Raw genomic sequence first — 22,792 nt, forward strand, 5'->3', positions numbered from 1 at the left:
TTTCATTTATATAAACACCACGGATGTAATTCATATCGAGTTGCGAGCTTTTTCTTTCTTTATTTCTTTATTTTATTTATTTATGTATTTTTTTTTTGTTAGTTAGCTTTAAAAGTTAGAAATAAGAGCACGCATTTCTTCTGATTGAAAGTTAAGAAGAAATGTGACGAAGACGCGATCACTATGCAGAGTATACAATTCTTATTTACGAACCAGATTAACGTTAAAAATATATATAGAGATGGAATCATTAATAAATCATGTTTGATGAAATTGTTATAGATCAAAATAAAGTTAGCTCTTTGCAAAAAATCTTTCCGTGTAATACATGGAAAAAAAAGTTTATTTATTTTTTGACTTATTGACGAAAAAATTTACTGTAAAAATCTGCCGACATCTTTCACTATTTATTTCTAATTGACGAATTTTCCATGAACAAAAAGCGCTATGACAAAAGTAGGTAAATTTTATTTCCATTAGTTTCTTTTCCATTTCAATAAATGTTCATTTTTTTCGTATTCATTTCTTAAATGTATAATTTGTGTTTTAACGTATGAAATCGTTGTTTCATTCGAAGAAAAGTAATAATTGGATTCATTCATCAAATTTTTGAATGCATATATATATACTAAAATATTCTGATAAAATAGACTTATTTTATTTCTTAAGATTTTTGATGAGAATAAAAATAGGAAACATTACATTTGTAGATCTTTTTTGGGTGAAATCTAAATTATGTAAAGGTACTTTACTTAGATTTAAATTTTTGTTTTTCAAATGAAAATACAAATTAAGTAAAAAATATATACGAAATAAAACATTTCAAGCAAAAAACTGAAAACACAGAGCGAAACATACTTTAAAAAAAAATATATATTTTAATAATTTCTCTTCTTCTACTTTCATTAATCTTTATTTTGCCAGATTTTCTCTATATTTTTAACTTATTTTATGAGTTCTATATACTTGTAGCTTATGCGCAATAAATAAAACTTAATAATTTTCTTCAATTTCTCCCGTTTGAACAGAAAAAACCATGTAAAGTGGTAACAAATTTTGAGAATTACAATTTTATATTTGATTTAATAAATTTGATTAACAATGATCTTGACCATCACTATGTGCAATCCATTTAAACTAATAGATGAGATTATCGAATCAGGCTCTGAAATTTTTAAATATTAGAAAAATTACCCTACTTAACACTATTTTAATTGTTATCTTGTTACATATTATTGTATTGTTGCCTTTCTACCTATATAAACAAAGTAGGAATGCGAGGACTTCCGTGGTGTCATCTATACGTATACGCTAACTGTGTATAATACATCTAATTATGTAATATGTATATGTAATATGTATATGTAATATGTATATGTAATATGTATATGTAATATGTATATGTAATATGTATATGTAATATGTATATGTAATATGTATATGTAATATGTATATGTAATATGTATATGTAATATGTATATGTAATATGTATATGTAATATGTATATGTAATATGTATATGTAATATGTATATGTAATATGTATATGTAATATGTATATGTAATATGTATATGTAATATGTATATGTAATATGTATATAAAGTTTAAAAAGTTCAATTAGTGCATAAGAAGTTATTTGTGTAGTTAGTAATATTTTTCGTTCGCTTTGTTTAAGCATATTTTAATAAAATTGGGATCTTGACGACATAAACAATAGTTCTCAATTGCAACTGAGAAACAAACATTTTTAGTTGCGTTTGAAAACAACTTAAGACTATGATAGTTTAAAGAAAGCGTCAAAATACAGTCATCGACAAAAGGCATTTTAATTTTTCTTAAAGGAATAAACTGGCGCAATACAAAAATAATATTTCATTAGACCTTTTAAGATACAGCATAATTAAAAACGCAAAAGATGAAAGACAATCAAGTACACGTGATCAGCTCTCCCTTCTTTGAAGTTATTTAATCTGGTTCTAGAAAACTAAGTCTTCAAAAGCTCTCAACTTTTCTCAATTAATTTTTACTTATTTTAGGCTGAGTGATATAATATCATCAGTTTAGTTTCATATGAATAAGAAGAAAATTTTAATAGCTTGGAACTGGGCTTCGTTACTTTGGAAGAAGAAACAAAAGGTACTGATTTGCAGTTGAATTGCATTTCGTCAGGAAAACACAAATAAGGAAATGTTTTTAATAAGTCAAATATTTTTAATTTTTGCGCTTGAAATAATATAAAAAAGGTTAAACGATGGATTTCTTAATGAGGGTAAAAAACGAGAAAACCGTTTTCGGAAATATCACATAATAAATATGTAGCTTAAAATAAAAAATGGCTCGTACTTCTTTTTATAAAAGAAGTTTTTGTGTTGATCCATACTTAAAACTCGTATAATCTGAAACATAACTACAAAGCTTGGTTTTATTTTCCATAATTAGGGGGCTACATCCCCTGCACGCTGACGCACCAAACCCGTCAATATAAGCTTGCATTTAATTATTGCAAATCTAATTCGAAATTAAAACTGAAACGTTTTCCGTCAATATAAGCTTGCTTTTAATTATTGCAAATCTAATTCGAAATTTAAACTGAAACGTTTTCCGTCAATATAAGCTTGCATTTAATTATTGCAAATCTAATTCGAAATTAAAACTGAAACGTTTTCCGTCAATATAAGCTTGCATTTAATTATTGCAAATCTAATTCGAAATTAAAACTGAAACGTTTTCCGTCAATATAAGCTTGCATTTAATTATTGCAAATCTATTTCGAAATTTAAACTAAAATGTTTTACACATTACAAACATATAAGAACAAATCTGTAAAAAAAATTAATAATATAAATAAAAATAAAAATTATGATTCTCTTGTTTTTTTTTTTTTTTTTTTCGTTTTTGTTTTCCCCCCCCCCCCTCGCTAAACTCAAATTACACACGCTGAATAATAATCTTTAAATTTGACTTAACACAATTCAAAAGCTAATGACCGTATGCATATAATTTCAACACCAGAATCACATAACTACTATATCAGACTGTATGCATAGAATTTTGTCTCTAGAAATGTGCTAACTATAATATTGTTTCGTGAAATAGTTTGAGTTATTACAGTGAGAAGCACGCTCCGCGAAAATTTTCTGAAACAGCGGTGATGGTAGCAGAAGCTTTTCTTAATTATTTAAAAATTAAAAAATAATATCACCATGTTTTAGAGACTCATAAGCTGAGTAAATATTTAAATATTTTCAAAAATTATTAATGTCTGTGAATTTTAGTTTTGACGAAGATACTCTTTTTACAATACATTTAATCAGCGTAATCATTAGAGTTCGAAGAATAAATTACTCTGGATGAATATTTCTTTGTTTCCAAATTACAAAATCATCTGAAAGAAGTATTTTTGATCAAATTACAGATTTAAATTTGTTTCTTTCTCTGGTAGACATCGAAGGTAGAAAAACAGAAGACAGAAAGGCTACGGCTCTATAAAAATCAATAAACCTGCGACCCTGGAAATACTTTTTAAGTCGGTCAAGAACAACTTACTAAATTTGATATTTATAAAATTGAGTACAAACATCAAATATCTTTAAATGATCAATAATTTGAATGAGATAATTTCTTAAATAATTATTTCCGAGATCTCGATTATTGATCGTATCTATATGCCGAATAGACGAAGAGATTGAAGGTGAAAGAGTCCATTCTAGGGAAGGGGGAGGGAGAGGAGTTTCAAAGATTGAAAAGAAAGGTATGCAATTAAAATGAATCAAAATTAAATTTAGAAAAAAATTGCTGAATCAATAAGCGAATTTCATAGAAATGCAAACAATTTGCTTGATTTCGAGCTTAATTCAGAGGGAAGTATTTTATAAATCAACGCACAAAATATATAAGAAGTAATTTTTAGAGAGAGAAATAAATCAGATAAATTATATTTAACAATTAATTATGTTAAAGTTAAATATTATCCATTTATTAGCACAGAATATCACGCAATTTAATCCTCAAATGCATTTTTTGAGATGGGAAAGACACTTTTAATTGCACCGTTTTGTTTAGGTTAATATAGCATGAAATACGTTTTATTTAGTTTTAAGATTTTTTTAAATTTTATTTATTCCTTTTGTTTCAGCAACCATTCGATTTGTTATTCAATTTTTTTTTCTCGATCCACTCCAGTTTTTATCTCATTTTACCCTATATCATTCAATGTTTTTACAAATAAACAAATTCTACAATCAGCTAAAGTTTTTCTTTATTTTTTTATTTTATTTTATTTTTTTTAAATTTCGCTTTACGAATGCGAACAAAAATTAAAAAGTCACAAATTACTAATGATAAATTTTTTTCTACGTCAATAACAAACAATTTATAAAAGAAGAGATAACAATTTAGTGCTAATACCACAATAAAAAAGGTAGTGAAGTTCATAGAATACCAGCGTTACTATGTAGGTTAAAAAAAATGAAGTAAACATAAATAAATTATGAAAATATGTCTATGAAAAATATGTTTATAAATAACATCGGAGATGTGAACTTTTTCTTTTATGTAATTTACTTTTGTAAGCGTTAAAAAATTATTTGATGAAATTTTTTTTACTCCTATTTGATTACTATAATAATTTAAGACATGGTAGGCATGAAATACGTTTTATTTAGTTTTGAGATTTTTTTTAAATTTTATTAACTTTTTTTGTTTTAACCACCATTCGATTTGTTATTCAATTCTTTTTCTTCTCGATCCACTCCAGTTTTTATCCCATTTTACTCTATGTCATTCAATGTTTTTACAAATAAACGAATTCTACACTCAGCTGAAGTTCCTTTTTTTAAAATTTTGTCTTACGAATAACAACAAAAATTAAAAAGTCACAAATTACTAACTACAATAACAAACAATTTATAAAAGAAGAGATAACAATTTAGTGCTAATACCACAATAAGAAAGGTAGTGAAGTTCACAGAAAACCAGCGTTATTATGTAGGTTAAAAAAAAGTAAACATAAATAAATTATGAAAATATGTCTATGAAAAATATGTTTATAAATAACATCGGAGATGTGAACTTTTTTTTTTTATGTAATTTACTTTTGTAAGCGTTTAAAAATTATTTGATGAATTTTTTTTTACTCCTGTTTGATTACTAGAATAATTTAAGACATTGAATATGAATTTTTTTTCCTTGAGGCTCTAAATTTGATAGGGATAAAAGGACTGTTACGGAAAGAAGAAATTAATTAAATTTTATGCTATTTCCGGCAAGCGTATTTAACGGTATTTTGAACTTATAAAATTTTGTTACTTGTTGAATTGTGAAGAAGATTTTCACGCTTAAATAAATAGAATATAATATAAAAATGACCTCGCTTCTTATGTGCGGGTTATTGCTTAATAATAGGGATTTCAATTATTTTATATAATTTTTATAAATGTTAAATAAATTTTGTTGTGTAAACATGATGCATCCATTAAATAAATAAATAAATTCAAGAAAACAGACCACATTTGAAAATAGTTTCCATCTCCTTGACCCTTGAATAAATTGAAACTCTTCTCTAGGGTATTTATACACCTCGAATTTTAAATTACTTTATCTTAGCAAGATGAAAACTTCTAAATACGTGCTTGGTTTTCTTATTTACCGAGTTTAAGGAACTCAAGTTGTTTAGGATGAAAAATATTTCGGTGTGAGTGATCATATTATATAACTTGTAAGATAGTTTTCTGTAATGAAATAATTACAATGTATGAATTTTAGTACATAAGTAGTTAAAAAAAAATGATCAAATGTGAAATTTTTTTTTCTCTTTCTAACTTTTGGAAATAAATATTTACAAACACGGAAATTTTAAAAATTGGCAATGCTGTTTAGTGGCATAACATTCGGAAGCGGTTAAGCTGTATTATTCTCAAATGTTGCTGGTTCAAAATAATAAAATCAAATATTCATCAACTAAATCTGACGAAAAATCAAAACGTAAATAAATAAAAAAAAGCAAGAAAGAGCACTAGAGGGTTGTGGAATTCGTATTTGCCTAGTGAAGAAAAGTACCACGAGAATGGAGATTTTAAGACAATTACTTTAAATATACTGTTGAATATTTAGAAACAATAATAATTGCTGCTCTCTCATATATTAGTGTGAGTAGGCAAAGCCAAAAATATATATATATATATATATATGTTAATAAGCTTGCGTATTTGTCAAATATATGTGAAACTAACAAAAAAATTTTTAATAGTAAAAAAAAAAAAACATTGAAGTTGTTTATAATTTAAAATAAATAAATTCTTTTTCTTTATTTTTTTTTTCAAATTGGATTGCTCAATTAACTCGATTTGCAAGTTGGATTCCTTAAATGTCAGTGTAATAAAAATATTTTCGTTAAAGGATAAATTAGAGAGATGCTTAAAAATGAAAATATTTGTGTAATCAATTTTTTTAAAATGTTTTCTCCTACTAGAACAACCTTAATTGCATATTTTTATTTATACTTTCTTTTCCATATTTCACCCAATGGTATTTATTAATTTCGACTGCAGTTATTAGCATAATATTTGTAGAACCTCGAAACCAAATATATATATATTTAACTATTGAAGTTGAAGAAATAAGTTTTAGAAGAAATAGTATACATCTAGTTCAATAGACCAATGCTTCACTAGTTAAATAATTTGTTCGAAAATATTTTTCACAATAATATGTACTTTTATTTTTTACAGTTAATACAGTTACTCAACATTTACCGTATTAGAAGTTATTAAAGCATTGAAATCAATTTATTAAAAAAAAAGAAAGAAAGAAAGGAACATAAATTTAAAGAAATATTTTTTCAAGTTACTGATTTAATTTCCTTAAGTTATTTTCGAAAATACCCAGCTAAATAATTTGTTGTTGTTGTTGTTAATTTACGTCGCACTAGAGCTGCACAATGGGCTATTGGCGACGGTCTGGGAAACATCCCGGAGGATGATCCGAAGACATGCCATCACAATTTTGATCCTCTGCGGAGGGGATGACACCCCGCTTCCGTAGCCCGACGACCTGCGCGCGAAGTCGAGCACTTTACGGTAGCACAGTTTAACGAGGACCAATACCGCACACCCTCGGTCCCTACGCAGATTGATCCAAGTTGTCACCCACCCGCACACTGACCGTAGCCAAGCTAAATAATTTTTAACCGATCCAAATCAAATGATTAACTAAATTTAACAACCTAATCGCACCACAATCGTAGTTTATTGTTCTGGGAGTATTTTATTTCCTGAGAAGGGGAAAGAATTCATGCGAATTTTAAACAAATAATTGTTACACTTACTTCGAAACAAAATAACTCTCAATGATAAGTCACAAAAATGATTCAAATAACGGTAAAAAATAATCAATATTTTTCTCAGGAAATTCAATCAAAATCGGAAGAACTGGTGGCATCAAATCGATAATCTAGACACTTTACTCTTCTAAAAATAGGTACAACCTTTTTGAATTATCAATCGAGTTGCTTATAATATTATAATACCTCTCCCTGAAACAATTTAGATTTTTGATTTATCCAAGACTAAAATTTATTTTTAAGGAAAGATGCGGCAAAACTTTCAATAATGTGGGTTCATTTTAAGCTGTTTTGAAAATTCTATTTCAAATTCTATTTCTATTGCAGAGTATTGGGTAGTTTTTATTTTTCTTATACCACCGTCCCGTGCTTAAAAATAATATAAGACATCGTTATTGAAAAATAAGGCAAATTATAAAGATCATTATAGTTGAATATCAATCTTAAATAGAAATTTCAATACAGTTGTCGTAATTAATTGGACAACCAAATTTTTATTTTTATTTTTTAAATGTGGTTAAAAGGATAACAGTACTAAAAAAAAATATAATAATAACCTCTACAATTTTTCTTCTTCCCTTTCTAACAAAGAAAACAACAAATTTACATACCATTATACAATTTAACAGTTATACACAACTGAAAAATATGAAACAGTTTACACTCTTGAAAATGTGGAGTGTGTATGGTTCTAATTAACTGCATCTTTAATATGGTATTAATTTGAACCATGCTTTTAAAGCTCTTTATTTGTGTCCAGTTTACAGATAATCTCAGTTACTTTTTGATCGTGTTTTTGGAGGCTATTATAGGATTTCCGCGTGTTTTTTAAAATCCCGATCTTTTTAATATATACATTATAATCACTCGCTAGTTTGAAATAGTAATAACTTTTGACGTGTTTTATTTGTGTCAATATTGTATTTTCTAAGTACTCTCTCTCACTAGGTACTATTTCTGTATCATTCCTCCAAGTACGTATAAATAAGCTTAACTCATAACTAAGTTTTGACTTATATTCGTTTTTCTAAGGATCGTTTCTCGGAGCATTTTTTCCAGCACCTATTACTAAGCATTTCTACAAAATTTTGCAAATCCCGATATCTTTCATACGCATTAATATGACACCTGAATAGCGTATTTAAATGTGCCCTTTATTGGGCCGCAAATAAAAGGCACACAAATCTAAAGAGTCTTTTTTAATCGTTTTTCCAGCAGTTACTGCTACGCCTTTTCACGGGATTTCGAAAATCTTGATATTTTTAATCTGCTATTATAATGACTTGCGATTTTCGAATCAGGCATTTTAAGCATCCCTTTTGACGCTCTTTATTTAAGCCGATTTTATCGTCAATCCAAGTTAATTTTCAATCGTTGTTTTCTTTTAGTTGCTGTTTGATATTTTCAAACTTTTTTTAATATTAATACTTTTAATACAATATTGTAATAACACGCGAAATTAGAAAGTGGGTTTCTAAATTGTTTACTGTTTTTGAAATTTGTTTCTAATTTTTTGTAACTTAAAAAAAGAGGTTAAAGCACTATTTTAAGATTTAACATTCATAAAATCTCTAATTCACGAAATATAAATGTCCTAAAGCTAAAAATATACTGAACTGAATGTCATCTTAACCTTATTTAGAGCTATAATGCGATGATTTTATTTCAAAAAATTCTAGAGCCCATGCAATTTCTTTAATTAAAATATAATTTGCATTTATGTTGCACAGCAAAATATTTATCTATTTTTCGTTTTTTACTTTCATTTAAGAATATTGAGTTGATTTGTTTTCAAGTATTTTAAGTTTTGAAATAGTGAATTAAAGAAGTTAACTTTGTTCTCAAAAAGACAAGTTTTGTGAAAATTTCATTTTTGGGATAAAATATTTTTATCACAAAAACTAACCCTTCGCAAAACAAAAGTCCATTTTTGAATTCCTCAAAAGGAAAAAAAAAAAAAAAAAACTGTCCGTTTTAACTATATACTATTTTGGCAAAGGTCCGTTTTAACCATAAAAACTTTTCTGCAGGGTTCATTAACGGAAGATATAATTTCTCCTAAGAAAATCCAGAAAATATTTGAAGAAAAATTATAGACAAGTATTTTGATATCTCTGATAAAAGGGAAGCAGCGCAGGCAACATATCCAATATACTCCTATATGTTTATAAACGCGCGTGATAAGTTTATATCAAGGATAAGTTCTATGATAGGATATCAAAAAACTTATTTATATCAGAATTTTTGGTAATCCTAACTTTGGTTGAAACAAACAGACAATGGTTACAATTTTTTCGGATTAACGGGGAATTAATATAATTCATAGTCCTACCTGAGTCTGATAACTTTCAGATAACCATCAAATCTATACAGAATGAATCAAAATTGTCTTCCCATTTGATGTGCAATAACAAATTAAGTATAAGTCGTAGCTAATTTTTGTTACTTGTTTTAAGAGCTGGGGAAAAACACAACTTCGATTAGTGCAAGAACGATCGATATTAGTTATTGTGCGCCTAAGTGAGATAGATGTGAATAAGAATTCATTCGGTATTTATAGCATTCTCTCTTACAGAAATGGATTAAATATTTTTTTGAAACACGTAGGGATAGTTTTTATTATTAGTACAAGCCTGGTGCAAAATAAGAAATCAAACTAATGTAATCTCATGATTATTTTTCTCTTTAATAAAAGCAGTACTTTATTAAAAAATAAAATCTACCCTATCTCACGAAACGTCATTTCTGTTTAGACCTCCAAATGCTTTAAAAAAATTAAAAATTCCCAAATAAAAAGATTTATGTTATAGAGAACCTTTTAACCTTTTGACGCAGAAATTTTATTAAACATATTTTTCATACATTTTTCATAATTTTGTATTAATCTTGGTCAAAATAAGTGAAAAATATTATATTTAGTATTTTAACAATTTATAGTTATGAAATACAACATGAAACATTGGCGTCTATTTCGGTGTTAAAGGTAAAATCTTCCAAACACGGCTCACTTCTAAACAATATTTTTTCAAATTTGCACTTATTTACATCAAGAGAAACAGTTATTCATCATTAATTTTTGTTTAATTTACAAAATTATTTATTGATAAATTTTTGAATAGGGATGGAAAAAGAATTCAAAATTTGTTTTAGATTTTATATTTTAGTACAAATATAATTCTGATAATGTAACAGAATTCTTTTCTAACTATTAGATTAATTATAATTAAAAAATACCAAAATATATTTTTTGTTGTAATTAGAGAGTCAGAAAAAATATATAAATAAATATGCCCCATCTGTGTCAAAGAGTAAAAGGCTTGAAGGAAACTAACTATTTTCAGGATACAACGGAATTTTTTACATGGAATAGGGGGCAAGTAACAAAGCAATATGCTTAAAAAAGTTATCAAACATTCTTCAAACCTTTCTTATCATGTCTTAATCTTTTCATTGTAATGCATCATTGGTAAAAAAAAAAACATTCTGTGCACTCATGAAATGGACCACTGTATCCACCTCCAGGGTACAGTGGACTAACCTTAGTGGTTTGTATTGAAGAAACATAAATTACTTTATTTTACTATTCTAGTGAAATGAGTATTTCTAGTGGGTATTTTATGCAATTAAATTACCAAAAAGTAAAATTAATCAGAATATTCAATTCAAAAATGAAATGAAACTAAGAAATTCTATTAAGCGAAAATAAAGCAAAATCATCGAATATTAAAATTTGTTAATGAAAAATTCAAAGACTAACAGGAAAATGACGATCTCGAATTTTCTGAGGACACGCATAGATCAGGAAGAACCATAATATAATTATTACATAACAATATAATAATAAATTGTAATTATTTATATATATATATTAATTTATTATATTGTTTTTATTTCTTTGTAAATATATAATTCTAATATTTATTATTTTTAGAAATTCATTATTTTATGTTGTTGTTTCTAATGCCACCTGCCACACGGGCAAGCCTGCTTGGTGAAACCGAGCAAATTTAAGGCAGACTGTGCGTTTCTTGTTTTTCAGTGGAGCCATCTATGGCCAAGAAGTCGACTTCTGCCACCGTTTGTAGGGCGGACCCATTCATACATCCACAAATTGTAATTTTGACCTGAATCAGAGAACGATCGATCTCTAATCCAGTACCCCCAGAGGTTTTGATTTGTTATGGGAGCGTGGAGGACTTTTGCGACTCGACAGATTTAGCGTGCATCAGTCACTTTACTACACGGGGAGTCTTCAGCCGGTGGGGTTCGAACCCACGAACTCTCGGACATGGGCCCAGCGCCCTACCGACAAGACTATCCCGGCCTCTTATTATTTTATTAAAATATTAAGCTATTTATTATTTTTATGAATTATTTTTTAAAATTTTTGTACATGTAAATTTAATTAAAATAAATACGATATTAAATTTGTACTTTTAGGCACATTGAATGGTGGCTGCGTACCACGTGTAAGCAAAAGAAATAATACTGAAATTTTACATGAACTACAAATGTTCAAATAATTTTTAAAAATATGGAAACAACAATACTTTACTTTTCTAGAAATACTATTCAGTAATTATAGGGAGTAGTTCAATCTCTACAAAATTAAAAAAACTTCAAGGTGAAATAATTACCTAAAGTAGCGCAAAACATAAAATCTGCTCAAAATGGCTTCTGTGGCTATGCAATTTTTTTTTACTTATATAACTAGTACCATGTTATCCCTTACGAAACTTCATAGGAGCAAAAAGAGTTGGATAGAAATAGATTTAAAAGAGGGTGGTCCACTGTGCCTCCGTCCTCCCCTATTCATTACAATGGAATAACACTATGTATGCATGTTAACAAACATACACGTGCCCATTTCAAAAGAACTATAATAACAAAGCTGTAACTTTATTTTAAACAATGTAAATGAGACTTTGAATAGGTGGAGTGTGTAACTATTGCTTACTCAGAATCACAAAGAAAAAGTTTTGAATAGATTCAGTAAAAGTTCGTAAATCATATAGACAGGTATATACAACTTGTCAAATTTTTGGAAATTTAGAGAAGTATTTATAAAAGATGGCTGACACTAACATGATAAACTATAAATAAGTTTGCATTGTTCTCTTTTCTTATTGAGGTATCTGTACGAGAGTGCAGAAAATGTCAATTTTTTTTTTTTTAAACAAAAAATTGGTTTGCAGTTTTTCCTCTCCTTTTTGTCAAAAGATCACTCCAGATATTCGGTATTTTAAAAGGATTGTTTTTTCAAATTTTAGCCGGATTCTCCTAAGGCTATTAAAAATATTAAAGATCGTAGCAGGCTAATTTTTGAAGTACATGTAATTGAACTTCATGAGGTGGGATCACTTTTATGTCCTCATATTATTAGAAGACTTTGTCGCCATGGATGCCACTCTAAAAGATTTTCAAGACTGAACTTATTTTTTTACTAATTAACACAGTCTAGCGTTGTTCAATAGAATTTTCAGAAGTATATTTCTCAATGACCACGAAAAGCATCTTTCCTTGAGAATGGCCCATATATTCTATCAATGACTATTTCTATCAATATTCTATCAATGACTCGTTTATTTTTTCCTTAAAAAACTGTATTATTTTTTACAGCAAACAAAACGAAACCTGGTATCTCTTTTTACACCATTTGCTGAAAATTAAACTACCAATTTTTTCTTGAAGCCATCCTCATGGGCATGGATTTTCCTCTCTGCATATTTTTCACTTCAACATAAATTTTTAGTCCTAGCTCTACAAATTTTATTATTATTATATTTTTTTTAAAAATAATCTAAATTTGAGTGTTTTATTTTGATTCTCTCAACAATTCTAAAAATCAGGGAAAAAAAAAACTTAAGCAGATTCAACACTGAAGACGTCGAAGTTTTATTATTCCAATTCTTTTATTGACATCATTATCTGATTATTTCGCAATAATTTCAAAAAATGTTTCCGATAAAAAATATTTTTAACCAAAAATATTTGAAAAATTTTTAGGGAAATTTTTTTTGAAGAATTTGGAAAACATATTTGAAAGAGATTTTTTTTTTATAACCGTAGTTGAACAGCAGACCCAATTCTTGGATTTACGACTACTAAGGTTCAACCCCGTAGCCTTGTAATTTTGAAGCCAATCCCGAAGATAAGAAAATTCCTGGATCAAGTATTGGGAGAAATTTGCCTACATGGTGGACTTTTTGATGGTACTAACCAGAATTTGCGTTATATGGATAAGGAAACCACGAAAACCTCCCAAGGTTAGTCAGATGGCAAGGGGAATCTAACCCATGATCCTCCTACCACTAAGGATATTTTACTTCAGCACTGTAGTCGATGCGAGTCAGGTTCGGAATTCGTATCGACTAGCTATCACTGGGATTCGATTCTGGTTCACCTCATTGGGAATCCAATGCTCTATCCCCTAAGCCAAAACGGCTCTTGGGAAGATATTTCATTTTATAACCGTCGTTGAACAGCCGACCCAATTTTGGGGTTTACGACTACTAGTGTTCAAATCCGTAGCCTTGTAATTTTGAACCAATCCAGAAGACAAGGAAACTCCTGGATCAGTACCCCCAGAGGTATTGATTTCTTGTGGGAACATGGAGGACTTTGAGACTCGACAGATTTAACGTGCATCAGCCACCATTTACTACACGGGGAGTCTTCGGCCGGCGAGGATCGAACCCACGACCTCTTGGATATGGGCCCAGCGCCCTACCGACCAGGCTATCCCGGCCCCTTGGGAAGTGATTAATTTTAGTGTGGAATTCGGCTCACTGGCGTTTTCTCAAGACTGATTTCAGTCCTCAGGATTGAAAAGTGGCACCCATGATTGTCGCCATAAACTTCTTCATAGTAGGGGGAGGGAGGACAGAAAACTTAATTAGAAGCTTCACTAGTGAATATGATTAAATATCGTAAAACAATAAGTAATAATTTTTGATTAAAAGCAACATTCGGTGAACATAGACATGGCCGGTTTTGCAACTCACCGTCTACAGGACTTGGCCTGTTTTGAAGTAAAACGTGATTTTCAAACGCATATAAAACGTTGATTTGATCAAATCTACCAAGGTTTCATGTATTCAGATGATGAACCACAGGTACATTTAAAACTTAAAAACCTTAACAGAAATGCAATTCCAAAATTGAAGATGACTAGTAAGGCAATTGGATGACAAAAATATGTGAATCAGATACATTGGGAGCACATACTCAAAACAATCTATACATTTTAAAACAAGTGTATTGAAAATAGCTAGTATCAATTTTCATAAGCTTCAATATTTTTCACTGACAAAGTTTTTAAGAAAATATTGTCCTTCTCGATTGATTTATCGATTGGTAATGAAAAAAAAAGGTCAGAATTTTGATTGACATCCTAAAGTAATTCGTTATCTCATCATAATTGAAAAGCGGGATTTAGCCGTAATCTGAAAAATAAGCCCCCGATAGTTGAAACGGGAGGGCAGAAAAAAACTTTAATGCTATTTTTACTGTGTGCGTTATTTCTTTTAATTTTGTCATATTTCTGGACGACTTATAGTACTAACAAAAAATATTTTACAAGAGATTTTAAATCTACCTAATTCCACGTAAAGAATAATTTTTAATATACAATTTTATCACTGATATTAATTTTTTTAATCATAAAGGCAATCATATTTTTAAACCATGCGGTATTAAATCCTCGGGCCGGGCAAGATCGACTCAGCCTTTCATCCCTTCAGTGGGTCGATAAGCTTGGGAGCTAAACACTGGGTGTTCCGCGCGTTCGGCTGACCACCTGACCGGAACATCTGCTCCTGCACCCTAGAGCCCAAGGTCAAGAAAACTAAGATGAGCACAGTAGGCCTCAGCCCTCGATGGGCTGTCGCGCCATCGAGGGCTGTTGAGTTTAGTTTAGTTTTAGTACTAAAATCCAAAAAGCATCAGTTTAATCTTCTTTTCCTTTTCTAGATCTACAGCCCCTGGTGGGCTTTAGATTTCTCTAAAATAGAGTACCACTTAAGTCTTTCCTTATATTTCTTTTTCCAGTTTAGTTTAACAAGTCTTTGAAAGTTTGTAATTTAAGAAAACTCTTAATTAATAAAGGAACAACATTTTAACTGAATTTCAAAATTTTTCTCTTTCCTCACATTTTCATTCTGGCTGACTTGTGTACTTTTTCACACAACGGAACGTCTTTCATAATTATTAAAAAAATAAACATATTTAGATCGCTCTATAACTATAATAACATAAAATTTTTGATGGAGAGAAATAACACAAAATTTTAAATTGAGAGAAATAACACTGTCGTCAAGAAATACAAAAAATCATCTTATATTTTAAAAATAAATTAAAACCTTCAAAATGACTATGAAATATCTACGAAAAATCTGAAGATATTTTAAAGAAAAAGCGAAATCTTCAAAATTTCTGAAGATTTCCGAAGAAAATGACTTTTTCTGAAAAGCAATTCAGAAGTTATTTTTAGTGTGGTTGATTTAGTAGTTTCTTTGTTTTCTGAAGTTACTGAGCTGAATATCGTTCAAACATCTTTTTCGCTTTGTTCCTCTTGTTCTGGTACGCATTTTTTTAAAAATATTTATTTACGTTGTCAGAAAAGTTTTAATAAATCATTTTTTCTGAACTTTAAATTAAAAGCTTAAATTGTATGACTTAAAAAAAGGAAGAAAATGAAAACCATTGTTCTACCAGAAAAACGACCTTAAACCTTTGACGCGGATGGAACACCGGTGTCCCTTTATGTAAATAAAAATTTTCTCTGACGCTCTAATTACAAGTAGGTATTTTCTAATTATAAAAAGCAGTCTAATAGTCACTAAAAATATGTTAGATTATCGGAATTGCACTTGTACTAAAATATAAAATCCAAAAAAATTTTTGAAATTTTTTTCATTCATATTCAAAAATTTATCAATAATTGATTTATTAAATTAAAGAAATCTTAACGATGAATAACTGTTTCTCTTAGATCTAAATAAGTGCAAATTTGAAAAAATATTGTTTAGAAGTGAGCCGTATTGGGAAGATTTTACCTCTAATGCCGAAAATGACGCTAATTTTTCATGCTGTATTATAAATCGCTAAAATGCTAAATATAATATTTTCCATTTATTTTGATCTAGATTAATACAAAATAATGAGAAAAGTATAAAAATTATATTTAATAAAAATTTCGTGTCAAAGGGTTACAGGTGGTGGATAGAGAAAGCAACATCTCCTTTACTACTCTGAAAATAAGAAACTGCAATTTTTAAATGTAAGAACTTGCAGCATCTTTACACGTAAGCGGCTTAGCAACCTCCACTTTCTCTTCAAATCAGGTTTTGGCAACTATGTCAGAATAGAAATATGCGTGAGGGTGGCTAGTCAGTATTCTTTGTAAGACTAACTGACAATAGGGGACAGTACAACGCAATTTCCCCCCTCAAGGAGTTAAAAGAAGTGAATATCTTACATAGTTTCAATATCGTGATTGCTCTTTAGCCCAATTGTGCCAACGAATACTGCTTAGTTCTTAACCTTGTTCTCTGTTGATTTGCAATTTCTTACAATACAATTCATAGTAGAAAAAGATAAGGACTGATGAAGGTGTGTTAATTTACTAAGAATTTATTTTTTGTTGTTCACTTTTTTATTCAGAGAGCCCTATAAGAAAAGGGATATTCAGAAGGCCGAAAAGATCAATAATTCTTATCTCTATTGTTTTCGTTTTACCGGAGTTGCAAATTTAAGTAAAATCGGGATTTTTAATTTATTTTCTTTTTACTGTAAAAATGTATAAAGAAGCATTCATTTAAAAATATAGAAATATTTTAGCTGCAAAAATTAAAGTTTGGAAGAAAATTGCTCACAATTTTCTCTGGAAAAAAAGCAGCAAGAAAATTTCACTCGTTTCTTTTAGAAAGAAAGCAAGAAAATTTTACTCGTGCAGATAACAAAGAAAATGTTCAAAAAACTGAGAGATTTATTTCAAAAGCAAGATTCTATGAAACATGTGTTCTTCATAGAATGCGTGAGTCAGGTTAAAGTCAGCTCATCACAGATTTATTGCTTTATTTTTTTGGAATTCTCAAAACTATCTAAACATGGTTACTGCGAAGCAGCCTCTTTGAAAAATAAATGAATAAGATTTTTCTTTTTTTTCTTTCAACTTAGGCTTCCACTTATATCTCGAATTTAATGGACTTTACTGATTTAGGAAAAATTAACAAGTATATGTTCTTATAATGGCACCAGTGAATAATATATTTTATTGCTATTAAATTATTTAATTAATCATGTAATGTAAATAATAATAACATAATAGACACTAGTAAAGGATTTATTTAATATCTGATGGCATGTATAATCTCAAAGAAAAAAGTTCGAATTAAACAAAATATTTTTGCTTACTTACACTGTTTTATAGCGGCACTTGACAATGTTCTCAAAAAGAAAATGCGACTAAATAAAGTGTTAAAAACAATATATTTAAATTCCTATTATTATTAATGATGAAATTTTGGCTTTATTTCTTGCACAATTATTTCAAGTTCACGATATGCACATCTTTTTTTAGGATTTATTTCGCATTTTTAAGGTTAAATAAAAAGATTCAATTGTGCTATCAAAATAATTATACCTGATATTAGAATATTTTTAAAAACGTATAATAATGTAAATTAAAATAATGATAAAAAAAGTAATTGCTCCAAAATATGTTGTGAACTTAGCGACATTTAAATCAGAAATTATCACCGCTAGTTCGAAAATTAATCACATAATATATTTCTTGTAAAAAGTTAGCTGATTTCACAAAATATGCATTTTTTATGTATCAATATGAAAAAAATATCACTAAAAATATAATTTTCTGAAATAAGGAAAAAAGAATTAAAAATAAATCGATTATAACCAATAGTAGTTTCCTGTTTAAATGCTTAGGCTATTTTGCATGAATGCACCACCTTTTTTTTCTATCTTTTCATGTCCCATCTAAGCTGTTTTAAAATCATGCTGCCTTTTATGTAATGTATACTTAATACTCAAAAACTGAATTATTCATATGTCTAAATTTGGAATAGATTATAACTCATGTATATCGATTGTGTATAACAAACATAAATAATGAGCTGAATTAACAAATTTTAAAATTTTTGGAATAAATAATTTTTTATAATTTTTTTGTCTATTTAAATAAGTTTATATTGATAAGCAGAAAAATTGCTTTGAATCTACATATTTAGGAGTCAATTGAGTGCTTTAAAATTAAAAAAAACTTCAGCGCGTGGAGTTAATCGATTAGTCAACGGAAACTTTCATTTAATACTAACACAAATTTAACTCACGTTAAACTTGTCTTTTAAAGCTCAAAGACGATGAGCAAATTAGATCTAAATAAAACACACAATCTTAAAGGTTTATGGAGATTAAAATTATTCACTATTGCATCGAATATTTTAATTATTGATTATTATATTTACTAAAATCCACTTGAATTTATTGATAGCAACACTCGATTGAAAATGCTTTTCCCAATAAATTATTCTATTGAAATTTTAGTTATATTCATAAATAGATCAACAAAAACATTGCAATTTTAAATAAATTACGGAAAATATTAATGAGCCATGCAGTGAAGGAGCGTGTTATGTAAAATGATTCACAAGCTTTATAAAGGCTATTTTTATTAAAAATAATGCTAGATTATTCAATAATTGATATATATTGCAATTACAAAATTTTATAACTCTATATGGTAACTTAAATATTTAGTTATTCCCAATTATCTATCATGATTTACAAAAATACTTACATGCGATATATTTATTACAATAATTTAATATAAAATACACAAAAATCGAATTATTTTCATTGCATATATTTAATTCAGATTTTATTGAACTAAAAAAATTAATGATTTTAAAAATTCAGTGTTAACGATTTTCATTGTTGATTAATCTTTCTAAACAAACGTCATGAACTTGAAAAATTAGACAAACACGTGTTTAGGTTTATTTGTGTGCATTTAAAATTAGGGAAATATTTGTATTTATTCAAAAATCAAACATAGGAATAATTTCAATATAATTTTAAAGTATAATATCTTATATAGCAAGGAACAAATTTAATTTTATTAGATGTCATCGGAGAGCACGCTTAAGAAACAGTAAATATTGATTGAAGTGTGCAATAAATTATTGATTATATTTAAAATAAAAGTGTTAATTAGAACTGATTAAACTAATTTTGAAAACAGAAACTCACCTCTGAGATTTTTTTCCGAGTCATAACGATCGATGAATTAAGCCAAGTAGAGAGCACGTTAAAGTTACTTCCGAATTTAGGAGGAACAAGGCAAAAAGTGACAAATGATTGGGAAGTGAAGGGGGAAAAGCCGGCTTTGGCGACTGTCTCTGAGATATAATCGCGCCAAATAAAGCCAAAGACCAGGAGAGCTTCTTTTTACGTGAATCTGGGCGAAATATTTCAATATTTTTTCATCGAAATATAACATTTAAAAAAAATTATGGAATCAAAAACAGTCCATAACATGAATTTTAAATAGAAATTCAAAACAGTTGTAAAATAAAATACTAAGATCAATTTTTGTAAAACCCGGTAAACTATGTTTCCTCCGAGTAAATGAAGATCGAATAAAACTATGGAATTAATGTAAAATCTCGTATCATAGAGGTGTACTATACATTTAAGTTGTATCATAGAGATGTACTATACATTTAAGTTGTTTTAAACTATGTGAGGCTTTAAATAAGTTGTTTCAAATGTATGAGAGGCTTTAATTTTTTTTTAAAAATCTGCTTTTCTTTCATTGCAAAATCTGATTATATTAGAGATATAGAATTTAAGTAATAATTTTAAGATTAAAAAAAATATACAAAATAAAACATAAAAATAAAATAAAAAAGAACTACGTGGAAGTTGATGGGTGCTCGGCCGTGTGGTAGTGGCGATTTTTTCCGTGGAGGAATGCCAAAAGTTTAAATATGCGACTTTTTTTTAAATACTTTATAACTCAGGAACTGATTGACCGATTTCGTTGAAATTTGTATTTTACCATATAATGTAACATTCTTCAAAATGATGTAAAAATCTGTATACCGCACAGTTCGAAATTTTTTTTGGCCTTTATTAAATAAAAATAATAAGTAAATTTAAAAATGATTTTTTGCAGAAAAAGTAATTTTTAATAATTATTTGAGGATAAACCCATCCAGTTCAAACTCATCCAAAGAAAGGTACGTTTATTCAGAAAACAAAATACATTTTTGTATCTGATTTCGTAACTTAAAATATCATCTTATTTAATTAATTACCATATTTTAGATTAGGCCTTTGAATTATAAAGAAAGACCGAACGAGAAAATCACATCATTATATGAACAGTTTGTAATGTGTTGCTTTTTTTCCCCTCTTCTCACATTGTTCATTGATTGTGTAAAGTCTGTCCAACGTCGGTGATTAAAAAAAAAAAAATAATAAGGTGCAAAAAAAGCTTGTTCTAACTGATTATAGTTTTGAAATAGTTTGCTTAGTTTATTATAGTTTAGAAAACCATTTAAATATTCATTATTTGCTTCAAAATATTGCACTGCATTGAAAGCTTTCATTGTAATTATTAAGGATAAATGGCAACGACACGGAATATTCACATTAGAATTTAAAGCCGTGTCAACACAGTACAGTGGACAAGCTGCGCTCAAGCGTTTATGTTTAAAAAGTTTTCTTCCAGAAACACACCAAAGAAGAATTTAAATTTTTTTTTTTAACCAAATTTTCTCAAAATAGTGTTTTTCAAGCTCCTATTTTATCTCATAGCATGTTATTTAATTTTCATTTGTAATTTCACAGCTGTGCACTGAAAATTTCCTCAGAGATATAACGAGTAGTCAACCATTCTCAAAAAGTAAATAAATAAAAATAATTAAAAAAATAAAATAAGAATGCTACATGCTTGATGATTGGTCGGCCTCAGATCCTCGAACCATTAACCGAGTCGCAGACTAAATAACATCGGATAATGTTAGATATAATTACATAAATTATTATATTGTTTAATTTAAATTTTCTGATAGAGTTAACAATATTAGAAATTATGTAAAATTGACAACATGTGTATAATCCGTGTACATCCCTTAAAATAATAGCTTTATTTTTAAGTACTCTTTCAGTTAAATCGGATCGACTCTGAATCATCATATCGGTACCTTAAATTATACCTTAAATAACATCGGATAATGTTAGATATAATTATATAAATTATTATATTGTTTAATTTAAATTTTCTGATAGAGTTAACAATATCAGAAATTATATAAAATTGACAACATATTTATAATCCGTGTACATCCCTTAAAATAATAGCTTTATTTTTAAGTACTCTTTCAGTTAAATCACATCGACTTTGACTCATCATATCGGTACCTTAAATTGTAATAAGGTTCAAATTTGTTGTAATCTTAATAAGGAGATAAATTGAACCATGTTTCAGTTTAAGATGGACCAAACTAAAAAATCAGTCAAGCTTAAGAAGTATGATGCCGTTCAACTTAATACCATATTAAGGCTGCGGCAAATTTGAACCATATTATGCTTCAAAGCGTTATAAAATGCGTAGATCAGTTTGTAAAATTTCTTAAATTTTAAATAAATAAAATCAGATAAGTGTTTAGATTGCATATCGCTCAATTTATTATACTAAACAAATTCAAAATTTGAAAATAAGAAAAAAGTTATACTTTGAATAATATTATTTTTTTACAGGAAACATTTTGTTCGAATTCAAAACTTTTGCTGTAAAATACTTAAATATAAACTTACATAAATGATAATTAAAGTAAATTATTCAGAATTATACATTTTTTACCAATAAAATTTGGAAAATGTTAAATTAAGCTTAAATTATAGTCTGAAGATCACTGACTTAAATACAGGTGCAAAATCTTGTAGCATAAATTATGGTCTAATTCGAGGACAGTGTTTGGGCCTAGTATTAATATCTAATATTTATTTTCATAATTTTATTTTGGTAGTTAGTTTTAGTCACTTTTTAATTATAAATAGATAGACAAAAGAAATACTAGATAATATGGATAAAATATAAATGGGAAAGTTTCGATTTTTGTCTCATATCATAATCGATGTAAAAAAGAAAAAAAAAAAATCCGTTAAAAACAGGCACCAAAATTAGAAGCTTCCGTGAACTTCGTTACTCGTGTTCGAACTTCCGTTAACTCGTGAGTCCACTGTTCAAGGTTCCTTAAAAAATTAAAAATTAATGTTAAAAAAATTTCCAACGAAGCAGTTAAAAAAATCCTTAATGATGAGAAGCATGCAAGTTGTCTTGTAGAAAAAAATTCAAACTGTACGCTGAATTTTTAAATGAGGTAGAAAATATATACACAGTAAAAACCCAGAAATTCAGAGTTGT

General features: G+C 28.1%; 1 protein-coding gene across 2 annotated transcripts in view; it reads right to left on the minus strand.

Moving 5' to 3' along the window:
• Positions 1 to 19,758, minus strand: part of LOC107450096 (sodium- and chloride-dependent glycine transporter 1) — a 55,038-nt gene extending 35,280 nt beyond the window's left edge. For both annotated transcript variants that reach the window (XM_043042129.3, XM_016065820.4), the window contains exon 1: positions 19,609 to 19,758. In XM_043042129.3, coding sequence (XP_042898063.1) covers positions 19,609 to 19,632 — 24 coding nt within the window. In that variant the 5' untranslated portion in view covers positions 19,633 to 19,758. The remainder of the gene's footprint in view (positions 1 to 19,608) is intronic.
• Between the last annotated feature and the right edge of the window lie 3,034 nt (positions 19,759 to 22,792).

This window comes from Parasteatoda tepidariorum, chromosome 11 (genome assembly GCF_982258835.1).
Source record: "Parasteatoda tepidariorum strain Cologne lab strain chromosome 11, Ptep-v5.0, whole genome shotgun sequence".
Lineage (NCBI taxonomy): Eukaryota > Metazoa > Arthropoda > Arachnida > Araneae > Theridiidae > Parasteatoda > Parasteatoda tepidariorum.